The 20382-nt window shown below is 35.2% G+C and overlaps 1 protein-coding gene across 10 annotated transcripts; it reads right to left on the bottom strand.

Annotated features, from left to right (window-relative positions):
- Positions 1-7527: 7527 nt before the first annotated feature.
- LOC149007680 (uncharacterized) lies at positions 7528-18859 on the bottom strand. Of its 10 annotated transcripts, none has more exons than XM_089166413.1 (7): positions 15831-18859; positions 13127-13550; positions 12717-12974; positions 11507-12484; positions 11172-11406; positions 10893-11020; positions 7528-8297 (listed from the first exon to the last, which is right to left on the bottom strand). In XM_089166413.1, exons 1-2 carry the CDS (start codon positions 18838-18840, stop codon positions 13183-13185), a joined length of 3378 nt encoding a protein of 1125 aa, XP_089022539.1. In that variant the 5' UTR covers positions 18841-18859; the 3' UTR covers positions 7528-8297; positions 10893-11020; positions 11172-11406; positions 11507-12484; positions 12717-12974; positions 13127-13182. The 10 variants fall into 10 exon arrangements, with proteins under 10 accessions (XP_089022539.1, XP_089022537.1, XP_089022536.1 ...); XM_089166411.1 differs by having other exon boundaries at positions 12717-12984; XM_089166410.1 differs by having other exon boundaries at positions 12717-12795; positions 12877-13550.
- Positions 18860-20382: the final 1523 nt, after the last annotated feature.

Genomic DNA, 20382 nt, shown 5'->3' on the forward strand with positions numbered 1-20382 from the left:
TACACCAATAGGAATTACAGATAGATTTTTTCGTAAAAAACCATCATCAGAAACCTGAAAAAAATTTCAATGAAAGCTACAAGATAAGGGAGACCATTGGATGAGTCGCTCTCATATAATGAGCTTGAGTCTATTGATCCCACACACATTTCATTTTTTTCCTCTGCTTAGTCTTCCCTGGCATTTTGGACATTTGTTTTTCTCAATAATTAAACACACCCATTGTTTTCTTCTTCTCATCAGTCCTTTTCTATTTGAATTCATACATTACTTCCACTCACCAACCCTCATTTAAAAGAAAAAATTGTCATGAACATAAGTTTTTTATTTTATATTTTTTTAATTCATCAAAGTCACGAGAGATATTTTTCATAGCTAAGTAAGTATTTCTTGATCGCAAGTAATCACCAAATTGATACTTGATAATGAATGCACCGTTGAAGGGGTAATAAAGTTTGTGGGTGTTATTGCCTAAACATATATGATCATTAACTCCTTTTATTAGTATACATATAATTTCCAACATAGTTTCAACCAGTGGTTCAATCAGGTCCATGATTTTCGATTGAGGAATTCAAGTTTATTAAGGGGTTTGACCCTATGCCTTCAAGATGGTTTAATAACAGAGCGGGACAACAGGTCGGGATTACTCTAACCCAATGATAGGAGAAACTCAGGAAGATCATTGTTTAGGATCCCCGAAATTATAGTTGGAAAGGATTTGGATTCTAGAGTCATGTCGTATTTAAGCGAGATATTTGATATTAAATCAAATAATGCACCCATTAAGGAATCAACAAAACAATTATGGGAACTAAATATCGGGCTGAGACTTATGCCAATTGGAGTCCTACGTACGTGTCAAGCAAAGAGAGAATCAAAACCAGTGTGGGAAGATCTTGCAGACATATAATGACAGGTTACTCCATATAAACCACATACCTACCCCAATCAAAACTAATTGAACACAACAGAATTATGCTTATCGCATCTTATATGTGCCCATTTCCTTCTTTTCTTTTGCTTTGCAACTCCTCAATTCTAAGCTCTTTACACCCCCACCTATTAGAGACGTTGCAATCATCTACTGACTTGATCATCAGAGGTGGTTACCTAACCAACACAGTCGGCCATCTCAATGTTTGTTCTCATGAACAGGCGCTAAACTAAATTCTCAGGTTCAACCTTGGTTTATTTGGAGAAGTCAAATTTGAATGCAACAGCACCAAAGACCTTTTGTGTTGGTGCTTATTTGATCGATGTCCTATAAGTTAAAAAAGAAAAATGATATTAATGATTTTAAAAGAGGGGGTCAAAAATATTATGGAATTTTTTTCTATTTGGTCTATGAGTTTTTCTTTGTTAATTATCAGTATGTAATTCTAGCCTTTCAAGGAAGCATATCATTGTATAGAAAAAATAGAGACAATTTGAGGAGAATGATACGTTTGTTGCTACTTAACTAGTCTTGTGGTTCTTCTGTCAGTATGTAATGATAATGTATGGATAGAAATCAATTAGGTAGTAGAGTGATAATTTTGTTTGATCACTAATTAATGAAGATACTCATTGTGGCATCTAAAGCGTTGTCTGTTCTAATTCTTCGTTCAAGTAGCCATCATTTAATAAAGAAACAAAAAAATTGTAGGTTCATGTTTCAGTCATGGAATTCCCAATATTTAGGAAACTTATGGAGATCCATTAAATCCATGTGAGAAGAATTGGAGCAGCTTATGAATTCCCTACATCTAGCTTTTCTCAAGAGCAAATGAATAAAGTTTCATCACAATTGAACTTAGGGTTGGCCATAGAAGAGAACTTCTAAAATTGAGGCTATGAAATCCCCAAGAATTCAAACCTAATAACCCTTTATTTCAATTCCAGGAACCTAAAGTACTAGCAGAAGGCAGCTGTAGGCCATCCGAGTCAAGCCCATGTAGAAAATTGAACCATGGACGTAGATAAAGAAGGAGATGACCCGACCACCATAAATGGTCTTGAAAAAAGAGAGAAAGCCAACCCAAATGGGTTAAAGGCAATTTTGGCATACAGAGAAATCAAGGCTAGAAGACCCCAATGCCAAGGTAAACTATACCATTGAGTCAAACATGTTTAGAAGAGTCTCCCTACCAAAGCCCAATGGAAACTGCTTTCGGTTGAAGATGTTATAGGGGCAATCTCCTGGATGTGAAGGGATAAACAAACTTAGAGTTTAAAAAAAAAAAAAAACCCATTCTCTTCCATTGCCATCAAATTTATTGGTGTATTCATTGTGGTAGATGGCATTGATGGTGGTGGTTGTGGTTGTTGGTTGAAATTGAATGTTTGTTATTTTTCCCATCAAGTCTCCCAACCCCTTTGAATAGTGATTTATACTTTCTCATCGATTTGTGTTTAATCACCATCGCAGAGACGCCCGCGAGCAACTCTCTGTTAACCCATTTGGAGCTTTTTAATAGGAGACTTTGTTGGGTGTTTTGGGAGTGTTTTTGAGCATTATTATTGTTCCATTAAGCTCTAGAACACCCCCCCCAAAAAAAAAGAACCTTAGAGTTTTGAAATAAGAAGTAAATGACCCAAACTGTTCGTAGCCCTAGGGAAGTTGATTAGTTCTGGTAGGCTTGACTGGACCAGCCCTCCCAGGTCCGATTAGGTGACATTGTTCGATGTTCGGTCTTTGTCCGATTTGGTTCCGAGTTGCAATTAGACTATTTACATGATTTTGTTAGGTCCTAGGTGATCTTTTGGATTATCGATTGCTCAAAATTTGGTTTCTTGTAGAATACTAATGCCGTAATAGATGAGGGAGACAATTCTATATTATCATGGGTTTAATTCATGTTCTATCTCATGATTACCGTGCTTCTTGTGTGATTTTGTGACTTTGTTGTAGGACACGCATACCTGCTTAATAACATGAATCTATATTATGTTTATTATTTTTCCATTTACTTTTAATTATATTTATGATGATGATATGATGGGAATGGGAGGATAATGCATACATGTATATTCAACCTAGGGTTGTGGGCTCGCCCATTGCTCCTGTTATCTTGCATTTCATATTAACTCTATATGTGCATATGCTCTAGGTGTCTAGATGCATGGTTAGAAACCCATATCATGCCATCACCCTTTTGGCAAGGGTATTGAAGCCGAGTGACCCGTGATAATGGCTGGGTTGTGGTCGGCCAATAGCTTATTGTAGTAAGAGAGAGGACAAAAATAGACCACGTGTCATTCATGGTAGGGTTGTATATAATAAAGGGCTCATGGGCGCCCAGTAGGCTGCTGTAGTAGGTGAGGGGACATGAGGTAGCATGCCTATTATATGTGGATGACTATAGAGTCAAGGAAGGCGTAGTTCGAGTTGGTTGGTGCCATAGGATGTGACCTTTCCTTGATTGGTGAGGATATCGGATTGAGTTGGTTGGTGCCATAAGAAGGATATCCAAGCCTAAGATGACATGATGACATAGATGACCTCTTGCATAAAACTAGAAGTTTCCTGACAAGCGCCAAATCTCATGACAATGGTCGTGGTGAGAGAGTACGGCCCTAATCCTAAACCAAGGTTGATGATTGAATTATTAGCCCCATACCTTGATCATGACACTCAATTCGATTGTAGCCATTGGGGTCTGTACAAGACTTCCCAGAGGAGGCTAATGCTATGTCTTAATGTATGTCTACCTAGATAGAAACTAGCATGATTAGACTTATAGAAGCATAATTGCACTTACATTTCATTTGCACTTCATAATATATATACATGTGTTAAATGCGTGGTATATAATATTGTTGACTTCACTGAGTTCATTGGAACTCATCTAGTATTGAAAAATCTTTCTTTTAGACTTTTATATAGGTTATGAGGACACTATATTCTTGGAGAGTTTGTTGTTGACAAAGTCCTACGATATATGGGCAGGAGAGGATGCCAAGGCACACAGAGAGTCATCCCCTACCTGGATTGCTCCTATAGAGTCCAGCCATTCTAAGAGCCCAGTGAACATGTTTGGGAACGTGGTTGCCTTAATCGGAATCATTTACACTCTTTATCTATTTGGTAGACAAGGCCATTAATAAACTTTAAATATTTCTAGGATAACACTATGAGACTTCCTCTATTTTGACTTTGACTTTAAAATTTAAACTCTATTTAACATTTGGGATAACTGTAATAATCTCTATTTGATACCTTTATTATTCCCTTGCTCTATTGATTTTGCTATGTGTGTATGATTATGATTTGGCTGTAAACCTAGATCTTGTGGTCATGGATCACCTCCACAGGTATTCGAGTAAGACCGATACGGGTTGGGTGGGTGTGACAGAGGCAATCCAGTGGAGCACAAAAAGCTGACCTAAACATCTTTTTACCATGCAACAACCTTACAAAGAAGGTTTACGAACAAGATATTAGCCTCGAAACGTGATGATGGTACATGGCTCCAGAACCATGCAAACATTATCCAAGAGCACTTGTCCTTTGTAGAGAGTGTTATACATCTGATGATGTTGATCAATCATCACTTGATCATATTATAGCTTACATTGATCCTTTGGTGATTATGGAGATGAACTCTTTTATTTTATACCCCCAAGTCTTGTGGAAGTTAAAGAGACCCTCTTCTCCATGAAGCCTAGCAAATCCCTTGGCTTAGATGAACTCCCCCACCCCGCCTGCACAGCTTCTGCAATTCTGACTTGTTTGATTTTGTGATAGAAATATTTATATCAGGATGCTTTCCTAGTAATTTTGATAAAACTCTCATTTGCCTCATCCCAGAGAAGGTAAAGGCCTAATCTATGAATAAGTTTAGACCTTTTATTGTGTGAAGTGGCATTAAAGGTGTTTTCTAAACTAGTGGCTACTTGATTGAAGAATATTCTCCCCTCAATCACTGATAAGCATCAAGCACCATTCGTTTAAGGGAGATCCATCTCATAAAATTTTCTAGTTGCCTAAGAAGCTTATCATTAGATCAAAGGAAAGAATTGAATGATAATTTATTAAGCAAGTCCTAATTAAGATTGGATTTCATCTTAGGTGGGTCGGTTTGATAATGGCTAGTATTAAGTCTGTATCATTTAGCCTTATTGTTAATGGAAGCATCCAAGTCCAGATCATCCCCTCAAGAGGGGCATAGGGGGATCCATTATCGCGCCTCTATTCTCCCTATGCCCACATGCATTTGTTGCCTTCTCGACCAGTTCTTTCTTGCTGGTTTCACCAAAGGGATTAGAATCAGAAACCAAGCTCCTTTGTTATCCTATCTATTTTTAGCGGATGAGGTACCTCCTCAAACCTCATATTGGGGAAGTCCCAGATGCTATGGTACCTCCTCCATTACCACCACCACCACCTATACCAGTGGCCATTCTCCAATCAGATGGGGTTAAACAAGGGAATTCCATTAGTTCTCAAGTTCTGGTCCTATGGGAAGGCTTACCCCTGGAAGATGCTTCATGGGTGGGTGTCGCACTATTGCATCAGTAGTTCCCTCACCTTAACCTTGAGGACAAGGTTAATTTTTCAGAAGCAGGCAGTGATATGCACCGTGAGAATGCCATAGAGGAGACACTAGGATCACACGTGGACAACCAGGTCACTAGCCTAAGGGGATCACACAGGGCAAGGAAGGTTCTAGAATACCTGAAGGACTATGTTTGTTAGAGATATTTCTATTACTTTTATTTTTTATTTTTTCTGTTGTAATAGCTGTCAATGATTGCCTCAATCCCCACTCTAACAACATGAGTGAAACTGTGTATAAAGAGAGAACAGAACGCCCTAAAGAGGCAAGCAATATACTAGAAGTTTATCCCTACCTCTTCCTTAGTCTCTATAATGTCTTTGTTTCCTTCTCAAATTCTCCTCTGGTAACCTCTTTCTAAAACTAGTCATAACATGAACCTCTCTTACTTGAGCTTCTGAAGGATCATCCCCTAAGCTTCCAATACTAGTAAATACAACAAAATGATGATTAGGATCCGATCCTGAAAAACCCTGTTTCCATATCACATAAGATTTCAAGAACTCATTATCATACTGAAATTTGTTTAAACAATTTGAAAATAAAGCTCAGATGAAACACCTTGTTCCATGTTCAGGACCACATTTAATTCCAATAATAACCATGTGAGAGCTCCCGTATTCAATTGAAATATGACCATCCCCTAAAAAATCAGATTGATCATGAGTATAACAAGATTTGATACTGTTTGCAAAATAAAATAACCGCAAGCGCACAGTATCGTGTAGCTAACGGGTCGATCTCAGGGAGATATGCCACCTAGAATTCAACTTCTTAATAGTAATGCGAGAGTGGAATGATTCAATTTTTGTTAACTAATTACTTAAACTAAACCAACGATCCTAATCCATACATCTAATGTAATCGAATTGAAACGAAAAAAATAAAGCAAACATAACTAATGCATAAATAAAAGACAGGAAAAAAAATGCAAATGCAACACCACCCGTCACCAGAAACAGAGGCACGACTGTAGGTTTGCTCCGGTTATGTGGTCCGAGATAATGAATGAATAGGCAGAAAGTAAATAACAGAAAGTAAATAACAAAGCAATAAAAGGAAAAGGAAGCCTTAACCAAAGAAAGGCACGACTGTAGGCATCTCTGATCAAGGATCCAGGGGAAGGGAGAACAGTAAATAATGCTGAAAGTAAATCCTAAATTAAGAATATTGAGGGGTAGATAGAAGCGGGAATGGAGGGGGGAGAGAAGACTATTGAAGAATCTTACTTACTTGCATCTTCTAAACAAAACTTGAATAAACAATTCGAATCTCAACCAACCCTAACAACCAGATCTAGAATAAACTAGATCTGCAATTGCTAGACCAATAGAGAAAGCGAATCCTCTTGAAACTTGAACTTGAACTTGAACTTGAAATTGCATTGATAAAACTAAAGGAATTACACTTGCATAAAAGAAAAATTGCACGACTTCAATCTTCCTAAACATTCAATCTAAAAACTAGAACTAGAGCCCACTAGAGCAAACTAAAGAGAATAGAAAGTGCAAGACTAAAGTAAAACTAAAGAGAAAGTAAAGTGTAAAACTAAAGAGAAAATCAAGTGTGTTAGACCTAAGAGGGAGGTAATATTTATAGAAGAATGAGAATAATTTACAAACAAGGAAAAATAATGATAATAATAATAATAAGAGAAAAATAGAAAGAGAAAAAACAAATAAAGAATGAGCAAAAAAAATTCGTTAGAAAGAAAGAGAGAAAGAAAGAGAGAGAGAGAATAAGTGGAGAAATAAAATAAAAACTTGCTTTTGAAGTTCACGTGGAGACAAGGTGGAAGAAAGAAAGAAAAGTGGAAGAAGGAAAGAGAAAGAAAATAAAATAAAACAATATATAGATATATATATTTTGTTAACAAAAATATAGGTGGGTTGGTTATTAAGGAAATAAGAAAGTAAATAAAATAGAAAGTGGGAAGAAAGAGAAAAAACTAATTAAAGGAATAAATAAAATCTAACAAAATAAAATATTCTAAAAAAATAGAAAATCCTAGTCTTTGACTACTTGTGGGCCCATACAATTCTCAATTACAATAAACAAAAATAAAATAAAAATCCTAATCTAATTTTACAAGATATTCTGGAGTTGGCCCATAATTACATCTCTAGCCCATCATGCTCCAAATCAGGCCCACTTTCGCACTTGAGAATTTGAACGGACCTCTTGATGTGTAAAACCGCATGTTTAATACCCAAAACTCCAGATATTCGCTAAAGTCCTAGAAATTCATAAAATCTGCACAAACAACATAAAACCCAAGGTAACTCCACTCTAAGTGTATAAAATGCATGCTTTATGCCCTAAGATTTCACACATAAATGTGCTCATTAGATACATGGAAGTTAATTGTTCATTTCCTTAAAAACAAATAGCTAGTGGAGATAGGGAAAACCAAATAATTGGGAAGATTCTGATTGAATGATTATTAATCTATCAACAGAACTAAATGCTATCCAGGAACTTGTTTCACTAGCTTTCCATATGATGCTTCACTTGGAGTAGTTAGCTTTCCTGAAATCTACATCTCATATACCATAATTTAGAGACAGAGCTAAACCACAAAAAATAAAAAGGTAAGAACTTTGCATGCATGGGCAGCGTTAAGTACCCAAACAGTAATTTTAGATGATCTACAAGGACCAGAAAATTGCGCTGGATTTTACAGGAAGGTCTCGCTGGAATGCTCTAGGTGGAAGGTATAGTACTTCTGCAAGCAAGAGCCCATGCACCTAAGAATTCCTGCAAGTTCAATTAATAGCGGTTATTTGCAGCTATTTTGCCATACAAGTATTAATATGACTAGTAATAAAGAAGTTACAAAAACTAATATGAGATTCAAACCTAGAACTTGAAAACTTGAAATTGCATTACATAGAAAAATTAAACCTAAACATTCAATCAAGAAATTAGAGTCTCACAAAAGCAATCAAAGAAAACTAGAGAAAGCCTAAATAAACTAAAGAGAAAAGAAAGTGTGTTTCTCCTAAGCTCTAAAAAACATTCTCCCTTGCTGGAGTAAGGTCTCCTTTTATAGAGTTTACATGTGATATGATCTTGACATAGTTTGAATCAAACCCAGAGTTCCTATATGACTCAAATAAGGAGGGTTTTGGCGTACTAATCAGACTAACTTAGAGAGATCAAATGCGCAATTACATGTTTGGATTTGAGGATCAAGAATTCATGAAGCTTTCCTCCAAAAATCAGCTTGATCGGACACCAGATGACCATTTGATGAAGGGCTTGATCGAAACTGGACAGAGACACTCAAAAACGGGATTTTTCCCTCTTCTTTCTCTGAATATAATTTTTTAGCACTTTTTCCTTCTTTGATCGAGTCCCAAATAGGAAATAAACTATTGAAGCATGCAAGGACTCTCTCAATAATATCTCTGTAGATTTGATTGATAATTTCTAATCTCAGTTGTAGATAAAAATTTGCTTTTTATCTCTAAAATATTTTGGAGTTGGCCCATAATCACATCTCTAGCCCATCATGCTCCAGATCAGGCCCATTTTTGGAATTTGAACGGACCTCTTGACGTATAAAATTGCATGTTTCATACCCAAAACTCCAAATATTTGCTCGAATCATGAAAAGCCCTAAAATCTACAAAAATAACATAAAATCCAAGGTAGCTCCACTCTAAGTATGTAAAATGCATGCTTTATGCCCTAAGATTTCACACATAAATGTGCTCATCAGATATGGTCATTGAGGATTAGTCCTCTAACGACCAATCTTTCCCTACTTTCTCGATAACCTTCGGATCTGTCCGTTGAGTTATCCCTTACTTAATAAACATAACTTTCGGATCTGTCCTATGAGTTATGTCTATTAATCACATCAAATATGAAAGATCCAATCCCTAGTCAATAAACCCGGAAAAATCTTGTTTATTTAAACTAGGACATACATTCTCATAGCAAACTCTCTGGGGCATTGATTACCCATTCGAGGATGCTATTTGTCACTCATATGAGAATAATAAATAATTATTCTAATTGACTAAGTGTTTTATTAATCATCAAACAACATGCCTCTTGTCTAAGGATTAATCCAATATCATAATAAATATGGAAAATGTATAAATACCTGAGAATTAAAGAAAACTAATTACCCAAAATTTCACAATTGTCGAAAATCAAACTTCTATTAATCTTTGATCGAAAGATGGAATTAGCTAGACATGGAAAAAAAGAATAAAGAAATAAAAATATAAAACATAGTGTCGTTTCTTCCTCAAAACTGTGGCTTCCTCTTGTTGTAGCTTATGATGATAAATCTCTGAAAATGCATTCCTTCTTATAGAGGATTTATGCCAATTCTGCATCCTTTCCAATTTTTTCACATTGTTTCGCTTTAGCAATGCAATTCTTCCTAATTTAGTTGTTTCCTTTCTTTCTCCTCGCCCACTTTATTGTTTCCATCTTCCTCCTTGCTAATTTGATTGTTTCGATCTTCCTCCTTGCCAATGCAGTGGTTTCTAATTTAGTCACTTTCCAATTCAGCTTCTTCCTTAGATGTCTGATCGCAAGAGAGAATAAAATCTTTGTTTGTTGAATTAAGACATTTCACGAAAATCCTTTTGATTTGGACAAAATCAAATGTATAGCTTTGGACAAAATCAAATCCTCCATCTTAATTTGGGTCTGGTTCTTTGATTTTATTTAAAAATGTGGCGATGCGGTTTCAAACCACTCTTTTTCTGGACTTGATATCCGAATGCTCTAATCTGTCCATATAATATAAATCCAAATAAAACAACTAATTAGTCTCATTAAAATACAAAGGATTTAATATAATATTAATGCAATTAAGTGACCTATCATGGAGTTAGTGATGTCTCCAAGAACATCCAAATACGCCTTTAGATCCAAAAACAACAAATTTTAGGGGGTTTGAGTGTAAATCAGACATTTTGGTTTCCAAGTATGGTGTTGATATGGAAGGCACCAATGTTTACCAAGACAATCGGGTTTCCAATGCATTCAGAATTTGATCCCATTAGTGCTCCAATTGTTTAGTAGTGAAATTCAGTTGAGAGACATACATGGTAAAACATATGGGTTCATATGGATGACAACACTGTGTGTATGGCCAATTCAGGATTCATCGTTTCCTAATGAGTCACACCAATTAAAGATAGTGTGTTTGGGATAATTGAAGACTACCGCAGATTTGATTTCATGACTATCAAAGTCATTAACAAATTACATGGCTAGAAAGGATTATCATGAAGAGAGCACCAAAGACTTGGAAGGAACATAGATGAAATACATAGCAAAAAGAAATAAATCATGATTGCAAATCATGTAGAGAGTGTCACATACCTTGGATTTATGATTTGGCACTTGATAGAGTAGTTATATAATAAAGAAATGTCTTCCATTTGAGGGTCAATTGGGTCTTCAGTCTGTTGCTTCATCAACCTCACAATTTTCCCATTGTGATGCCCTCACTAGATAAAGAGCGGGACAAACAGAAGGGAGGAAGAATCAAGGGTGTTAGAATTCTCTTTTGATTTATCCATTTAAGAAAGCAAAGAAATAGAAGACTAGGAGTACGGGATAGGGGAGATGTGAAGAAGGGTACCAATCAAAGGAAATTACCATGAACCAAGTGATAACATCTTCAACGGATCAACGGTAGAAATCTTTTGCGAGTGTTTTGAGTACCGCAAGAATGGCATCAGAAAATACTTCCAACTTCACATCTTTAAATTTAAGAGATGTCAACAATATTCAAAGGAATCAATATTAACCATTTATCCCTAAAGATTAGGGTAGGGTATGGCAAGTGAAAATCCTTGTATCTGCTACGTTGATGTGGGTAAATCAGTAAGCCCTAATGCAAGTTTGAATATGAGTCAGACAGGTGAAAAGGGTTTAGACTAAGAGAGAAGAAAACTATTTTCATAGGTGCACAAATGAGGAGGCAGATTTACCACTTAGACATAAAAGTAGAGAAATGGGATTCCCATCTTATGAGCCTTTCAGCTTTTGAGAAATTCTGATCATTGTCACTCGAATATCTTAGATCCTAAAACTTTCTTTGTTGCAATTACCGAATAAGGATCCATGCACCAAGGCTAGCATATGACAACAAACAAAGAAAAGAAATGTGAGAACTTATAACAAGGGGATAAGGTAAACTCGAAAGATAGATTAAAACAACTGTGAAATATACACATTTACCAAAATGTAGAATTAAAACCCAACATTGGGAGGTAGTGGCTAGGCTTCCACATGTTTTGACCAGCATGGATTACCTCTTCAACAAGTAACAATTCGGAAGCAATAACATGCTTGAAAAATAGAAATGTTAGTTAGGAATACATTGTCAAAGAACTCAACGGCAACACTTTAGGTTCTATGTGTACAAACTAAATAACAAACCACTAGCCACAAACCCTATTAGACCCACTGTTTCCATTCCTAGACCTTGAACACACTCAAGATAGGGCTTTATAGTTAGGACCAATGGAATCAGCCTCCAAGAACTATGTAAACAATTTTAAAACATGAAATTTAGGATGAAAGTGGTCAATGTGGACATAATTGGTCTTCAGGCACCTTATCTTCAAGTGAGTCATGCCCATGGAGAAACAAAGCTTCGTTGGGCATCAATTATGAGAGTGTGTGTGAAAAGTCCAAGGTTGCCATGACAACCCAACTAATTGACCAATACAGACATTCCCAAAGGAGTTCCATGAAGAGAGCACCAAAGCCCTGCAAGGAAAACTTCCGGATTACGTAATAACAAGGAATGGAGTTTTTAAGTTTCAAGTAGAGAGTATCAACATACCCTAAGCTTATGATCTGGCCTTTGGAAGAGTGCTTATAAAAAATGCCCTACCTTGAGGGTCATTTAACTCTGCAACTTGGTGCTTCAATTCCACAATGTTCCTCTTGCCATGCTCTCCCTAGACAGAGAGGCGGGGAAAGGGGTGATAATGGTGGTTATTTAGAATTCTTCTTATAAATACAATATATTTGTATTTCCAATTGCAAAGCCAAGAAAAAAATAAAAAAAAAATAAAAAAAATAAAAAAAATAAAAAAAATAAAAAAAATAAAAAAAATAAAAAGAAGAAAAAAGTAGAAGATTGGTACAGAGGGAGGGAAGTGTGATGCAGGATTCTAGCAAGCAATTTACCGTGAGTTCGAGTATCACATCTTCAAGTGCCAAGCTTAGAATTTCTAGATGGAGTATTGGGACCACCAATTTGAGCTCTCTATTTACATTAGAATGGATGTCAACAATTCATCCGCAAAAAAACACTACCATTTATCTAACATATCACACAAAAGCTTACCTCTAAGCCATAATGGAGCAATGCCACTAATGTGTCAATGTCCCCCTTCAATACCATACTCATGAATAAAATATATTTCATGATTTCTATTGCATCCTCTGTTCATCTCTAATGGAAAAATAAAAATCACTTTGTTGTTTAAAGTGAAAACTTCAATTATTCAATACCTATCAAATGCTGAAAAACAAATGCAGATATATTCTTGAAAACTAGATTGAAATTAAATAGTGTAAATTGGTAAAAAGTTGACCTTGAGTGCTTTTAGCTAATTTTGAGAGTAGTCTCAAATGAATTTCTTTAATCTCATTAGTCAAATGACTCTTCAACATCATTCAGGTCACCTATAGTAATAGACTGAAAATGCTCCACAAGTGTTGGTCGGAAAAAAAGTAGCTCTTTTGATACTTGATGCATAGTTGGACGAGATCGTGGGTTGCTGCATAAGCATGCAATCGCTATTCTCACAATAGAAATAAGGTGCCTTGCAATATTCTGACTCAGTGGAAAAATGAGGCGTGGGTCTAATATGTCCCGTAATAGTATCTTTTGACCAACTGGTGATGTTAAAGAAGAGATGAGTTCCATTGGATGACTTCCCATAATTATTTCCAAGGCCACGACTCCAAAACTATATACGTCACATTTATCAGTTAATATCATGGTGTAAGCAAGCTCTGTAAGAGAAAAAAGAAACGCCTTAGTGAAAATGTATAAACAAGACAACAAATAATTTTTACAATAAAAACAATAAATTACTATACATTTTAAATTTTATATGTGAAAGAGAATGGTCTAGGCATTGAAAGAGCCTCCCAACAAAAATTATTGAGGTAAGGCTCCGTAGGAAAATTGCCCCCCTCTACTTGAACTTTGTTTGTGTGGAAACCTTTGGTACGGGTTTGCCCTTTTTAAAGGGAATGATCTAGAGATACCAGTTGACAATTAAGGCTCAAATTTTAGTGATTTACTCTTTGTTAGTCCATATTTAAGTAGTTCACCCCTACTTTATATTTTTAATGGTTTTATATTTTTTTTCTTCTTTCACAAATATGTTTTATTTCTTTTCAAATTTTCTTCCTTCTCATACAAAACCCATTAAATATAATTATATGTATTTATTCTTTATTTCTTCATCCTAATTTTATTAAAATCAATCAAACATGATAATATGAATATTTTTTATTTCCACTAATGGAGAAATGAAAATATGAATAAAAAAATCTAGATAAAAAATTCACACAAAAGAAGGGGGTGTAAAAAAAAAAAAAAAAGAACCTTCTAATCAAGTTCAATATGTTTCTATAAACAAAGGAAAAAAAAAAAAAGAAGCAAAAACTAGAAAAATAAAATTGCTTTAATAGATTAAAGTGGAAAAAATAAAGAGTAATTTGGCTATTTAAATTATTAAGGAAAAAGAGAAGTAATAGTTTAATTTTCTCTGTCTTCTATTTTCTTAGGGTTTGAGGTTCTTCTTGGGCAAGTTATGCGCACTTCAATTACATCATTAGGGTAGGTTTTATTTATAATTTAAATATACCATCAAGAATAATCGAACCTCAAGTTTTATTTATAATTTAAATATACCATCAAGAATAATCGAACCTCAACCTTTGCACTAAGAGGGTAGATTGTTGTTAATTCCCAATGGGCCAACTCTTTGGTGGTTAGTTAAAATTTTTTTGCAAAGCTTTACTTCATATATTATTAGGTAACATTGATATCTATTATACTTCAAATTGGAGTCAATCCAATAGAGTGTATGGCAAAAACATGTGACTTATGGAGACCTCTTTATGGCTTTGAAAGAAATTTGTTCCTAACATTCAATAATTTCAGTATATTATACATGATTTTCATAGGTAAAACATTGTTTCTCTACTGTTCATAGTAAATTTGTTTTATTATGAGTCAAAATATAATTTCAGAAAATAATAAAGGATTAGTCAACTAGTCCACATAATTAATGGTTCCATTCGACAATCTATTTGGCAAAAATTAGAATCTGCTTAAGGACCACCTATACGTTTTTGTATTTTAAAAAGGATAAAAATTGTGATTAAGTTATCGCAGTGCTTATTCCTATTGAAAAATTAAGCTTAAATGTCTTTATCTCTATCAGCTATAAGATTTAGATTATTTTTTTTCTTGATAAACTTGGTTTTATGCATAGAAGAAATTACAACGACAATAATAGTATGAGGATTCTACTAACCATTCAAGATTTAGCTCTATTAGATTTTTAAAATGTACTTATGATATTAAATGATTCTTAAAATTCTAAAGCTTTAGCCTTCAAAAATAATATAATTTATGTAACTTATTTAAAATTAATAAATATAGCAGCTTTAGGGATATATATTTTCTATCCAAAATTTGAAGAGAAAAACAATTAATTATAAAATATAATAGGGTAGATCATGAAATGTGGTAGGGCTTTCTTTCTTTTTTACTCCAAATGAGTAACTATAATGTGATATGACTTTTACTTACTTTCCAACCTCCTTCATATTTTCTTTTTTTTTTTTTTTTTTTTTTTTAACCAAGGAACTTGAGATATTATTTAATTTTTTTCTTCTATTAAATCACTTAATCAAACATAACATTTGTACCCATCCTAGTTTAATAGTTATTTATTCAAGAAACTTTAAGAATTTATCAAGTAGTATAAACTTCATAACATACAATACAATGACAATTCTAAAATAATTAGGATCAAAATAAACTAAAATAAACTTTTTATAAGGAATTTAATGATTATACATTAAAATATATTCTTAAAATTTAAATAGGATGTATGGGATTTAAAAACATATATGTACTATTTTATCCATATTCATATATAGGTATTTCAGTAGCCCAATTCAATAAGCACTATGTCTTAAATCATACTAAAAATGAAGAAGGCCTATAAAAATTACAATAAAAGTAGAATAAAAAGCAAATGTAAAAAATACCTGGGGCAATATATCCATGAGTTCCTTTAAGTGACGTCCCATTGGATGAGTCTGCATTTAAGAGTCTGGCAATACCAAAATCGGATACACGAGCCTCAAGTTCCAAGTCTAGCAATATATTTTTGCTTGAAATATCCCGATGAATTATTGGTGGAGTACAGTCATGATGCAAATAGGACAAAGCATTTGTAATACTTTGAATGACGTTTACTCTTTTCAGCCAATCCAACTCCACTGCCATTGCTTCATTGCTCAAGATATGTGCCAAACTTCCTTTTTCCATGTACTCATAAATAAGAAACATGTATCGTGGATGTGAGCAAAACCCATAAAGTTTGATAATGTTTCGGTGCCTAATGTTTGTTAACACACGCATTTCATTTTCAAAGCTTTCATCAATTATCACATTGTCTTTCAATGGATGAAACTTCTTCAAGGCTACCACATGACTTGTAGGTAGGACTGCTTTGTAAACACTCCCATAAGTTCCAGTTCCAACACAATATTTGATGTCAAAATTCTCTGTTGCTTGGATTATGTCATCATAAACAATCTTGCCATCAAAATTCCATATTGAGAATATATTGCCGTGATTTCTTCTTGTTGCTTCTGCTTTTCTTTTTTGATTGTCTTTTTTCAAGAAGAAAACGACAGCAATAATTGCAAATGCAAGGATTGCAATTCCTATCAAAGGACCAAAGATGGATATGGGGGCTTTCTTTCTATTTTTGCTGTATCCTTCATTTATACTAGATCGATTGCAAGGAAACAGACCTTGATATTCACCGCATAACCCTTTGTTGTTACTAAATGTTTGTGGCGAAACAGCATGCTGAAAAACCTTGTTATTAGGAACTTCACCATTCAATTGATTATAAGACAAATCAAAAGATACCAAGCTAACCATGTCTTCAAGAGAAGGGGGTATAGATCCTGTGATAATATTGTGGGATAAATTCAAAACTTCCAGCATTTTCAGCCTTGCAAGTTCTGTTGGTATCGTTCCGCCTAATGAGTTATGGCTAAGATCCAACTGACCTTGTAGGGATACTAGATCACCAATTTGAGATGGAATACTTCCACTCAGTGAGTTGCGGCCTAAATTTAATGAGATCAGTTTGGAGCATTGACCAAGTTGTGCAGGGATTGATCCGATTAGCCGATTTGATGATATATCTAGAACCTCCAAATTGATTAATTTTCCAATTTCAACTGGTATATGCCCTAAAATTTGATTCTCATTTAAATACAAATAGATCAAGTTAGATAAGCTACCAAGTTCCTTTGGCATTTCACCAACAAGTCTATTGAAAGAAATCTTAAGTCGTCCAAGTTGAATTAATTGACCAATCTCAGCAGGTATCTTTCCACTGATATTGTTTGCAGAGAGTCGCAAGTCCATCAGATTTTTCATATCTCCAATTTCTGGAGGAATTGGACCCGATATTTGATTTCTATTTAAGCAAAGAGTCTTTAGTCTACTCAAATTAGCTAGAGAATGAGGGATCGGACCAATGAGCTTGTTTAAGGAGAGTTCCAAGTCAATCAGATTTTTCATATCTCCAATTTCTGGAGGAATTGGACCCGATAATTGATTTGTATGCAAGTAGAGAGTCTGTAGTCTACTCAAATTAGCCAGAGAATGAGGGATTAGACCAATGAGCTTGTTTGTCGAGAGTTCCAAGTCAATCAGATTTTTCATATCTCCAATTTCTGGAGGAATTGGACCAGATAATTGATTCTCATACAAGTAGAAAGTCTCTAGTCTACTCAAATTAGCCAGAGAATGAGGGATCGGACCAATGAGCTTGTTTGTGGAGAGTTCCAAGTCAATCAGATTTTTCATATCTCCAATTTCTAGAGGAATTGGACCTGATAATTGATTTGTAGGCAAGTAGAGAGTCTCTAGTCTACTCAAATTAGCCAGAGAATGAGGAATTAGACCAATGAGATTGTTTGTGGTGAGTTCCAAGTCAATCAGATTTTTCATATCTCCAATTTTTGGAGGAATTGGACCAGATAATTGATTCTCATACAAGTAGAAAGTCTCTAATCTACTCAAATTAGCCAGAGAATGAGGGATCGGACCAATGAGCTTGTTTGTGGAGAGTTCCAAGTCAATCAGATTTTTCATATCTCCAATTTTTTGAGGAATTGGACCAGATAATTGATTCTCATACAAGTAGAAAGTCTCTAGTCTACTCAAATTAGCCAGAGAACGAGGGATCAGACCAATGAGCTTGTTTGTGGAGAGTTCCAAGTCAATCAGATTTTTCATATCTCCAATTTTTGGAGGAATTGGACCAGATAATTGATTCTCATACAAGTAGAGAGTCTCTAGTCTACTCAAATTAGCCAGAGAATGAGGGATCGGACCAATGAGCTTGTTTGTCGAGAGTGCCAAGTCAATCAGATTTTTCATATCTCCAATTTCTGGAGGAATTGGACCAGATAATTGATTCTCATACAAGTTGAGAGTCTCTAGTCTACTCAAATTAGCCAGAGAATGAGGCAACATGCTGGTAAGATTATTTTTGGAGAGATCGAGGTGGATGAGTTTTGTGACAGTACCAACGTAGAAGGGAATGGATCCAGTGAGTTGATTGACACTGAGATTAAGACGAAGGAGATTAGAAAATGAAGAAAAGGTGAAGTTGTGAAGTGTACCTTGCAGCTCTGTTTGGAAAAGGTTAATCTCAATGACGCTTCCAAATTTGTTGCAAGTTATGCCAAACCAGTTGCACAGTGATGATGAGGATGAAGATGACGAGGAAGTGAGATTCCAAGAACCGAGAGCAGCAAGAGAGTAGCTTTGAAGGGTGGCTTTCCATTTGAGGAGAGCCTCAGCCTCAGCTTGGGTTGACAACTTAACATTATAAGATGTACTACTTCCTGCAGAAAATGCAGATGAAGAGAAGAGGAGGAGAAGGCAAATAAGAAATGCTATTATGAAAGGTTGGAAGAAGAATAACAAGGATGGAGTAGTACTAGTATTGGAGCAATGAGCCATTTGTAACTTCAACTGTGGTTTGCAGTTTGGTGGTGTGGTATTAGGTAGCTTGGAGTGTGTGATTTATAAAGAAATTAGCGTAGGCCTATAGTACTCACAATTGAAGAGGAGATCTTGGATTGGATTGCACATTGCAGTGGGTCATTTTCTTCTAATGCTCCACCTACTACGCTCTTTATTCGTTTGGTCTTCAGTTCTTCCACGTCTCCAGGGGTAGCTGTCTAAATCAGAGTGGGAGACTTGGTCATTACTAGTAATGGTAGAGAGAGAGAGAGAGAGAGAGAGAGAGAGAGAGAGAGACTTTGAATGGTAAGTCCATGGTGAGATATGTTGTGTAAGGATTAGATGTAGATTATTCTGGAGATATTTTGGGACTGTGGTGGTGGATGACCAATGACCAAGTCACTCACTCTTGCTTCTACAGAATAAATCAACAAAGACTTTGAAGCTGCCATTGGAGACGGGAGAAGACTTTTAAGCTTGTGCGTGAGGCAGGGGAGAAGAGGACACCACACCACTGCCAACCAAACATTCCAGTAAGAAAAAGAACCAAGATCACTAATATCCTGTTAAGTTGTGTTTTGGATCTAGATATCTCTAGGTTCAATAATAAAAAGATTTCAGATTAACGTCAGCAAACTCAATTTTGAATTAATTTTTAAAAAAATTTAGTCAAATTATTGAAGGAAATTAGAGACACGGATTGACTTGGAAGTGGCTTGAATGGAGATTTTTGGGATTGTGGTGGTGGATGACCAATGACCAAGTCACTCACCTTACTTGCTATAGAACAAATGGAGAAAGACTTTTTAGCTGCCGTAGGAGACAGGGAAGAAGACTTATAAAGCAAACAAAACCCAAGAAAAAGAACCAAGACCACTGATATCCCGTTTAGTTGTGGTTTGGATCTATATCCCTATGTAGAATTATCAAGATTTCAGATTAACGTCTACAAACTCAGTTTTGAAGTAATTTTTGTAAAATGTGGTCAAATTAAAAGAAATTAGACATAAGGAAAATTTGATTGGCTTGGAAGTAGTTTGAAACAAACTCTTGAGTATCTATCTGATATAAGCAAACTAGAGGTGCTCTGCTTTGCCGAGAATCGACGATTTGTTTCCAATAAACCTGTATTTAGTAGTACAAAATAGAAGCCTTTGAGATACTTCTAAATTAATGATTAACGTGTGATTACAGAGTAGCATGTACAACAGGTTGTTATAAACTTGGAACTACGGTATTCTGTTACAATATACTAAAGGAATTTGAAAATATGAAAACGGTTACATCTGATCTGAGCTGAGGCAATCTTGTCCCTCCAATGAAAACCACTTGAGATCCTCTTCTAGAAAGTATAGTATTTCATAAAGGCAGGGAGTTTATTTGGGCGAGTGTATCTACGTGATGGAGCTGGTGAAGTGGTAAGGTGCTGCCGTGTAACAGCTTCCAAGCAAAGATTTGATAACATGTAGCGCTGGGCCCAATGATCTAATTTAGATATTGTAATTATAAAACAAACAATGAATACCGAAGTGAAAACTG

The sequence above is a fragment of the Hakea prostrata genome, chromosome 8 (genome assembly GCF_041222555.1).
Source record: "Hakea prostrata isolate BN-2017 chromosome 8, UWA_Hpros_2, whole genome shotgun sequence".
Taxonomy (NCBI): Eukaryota; Viridiplantae; Streptophyta; class Magnoliopsida; order Proteales; family Proteaceae; genus Hakea; species Hakea prostrata.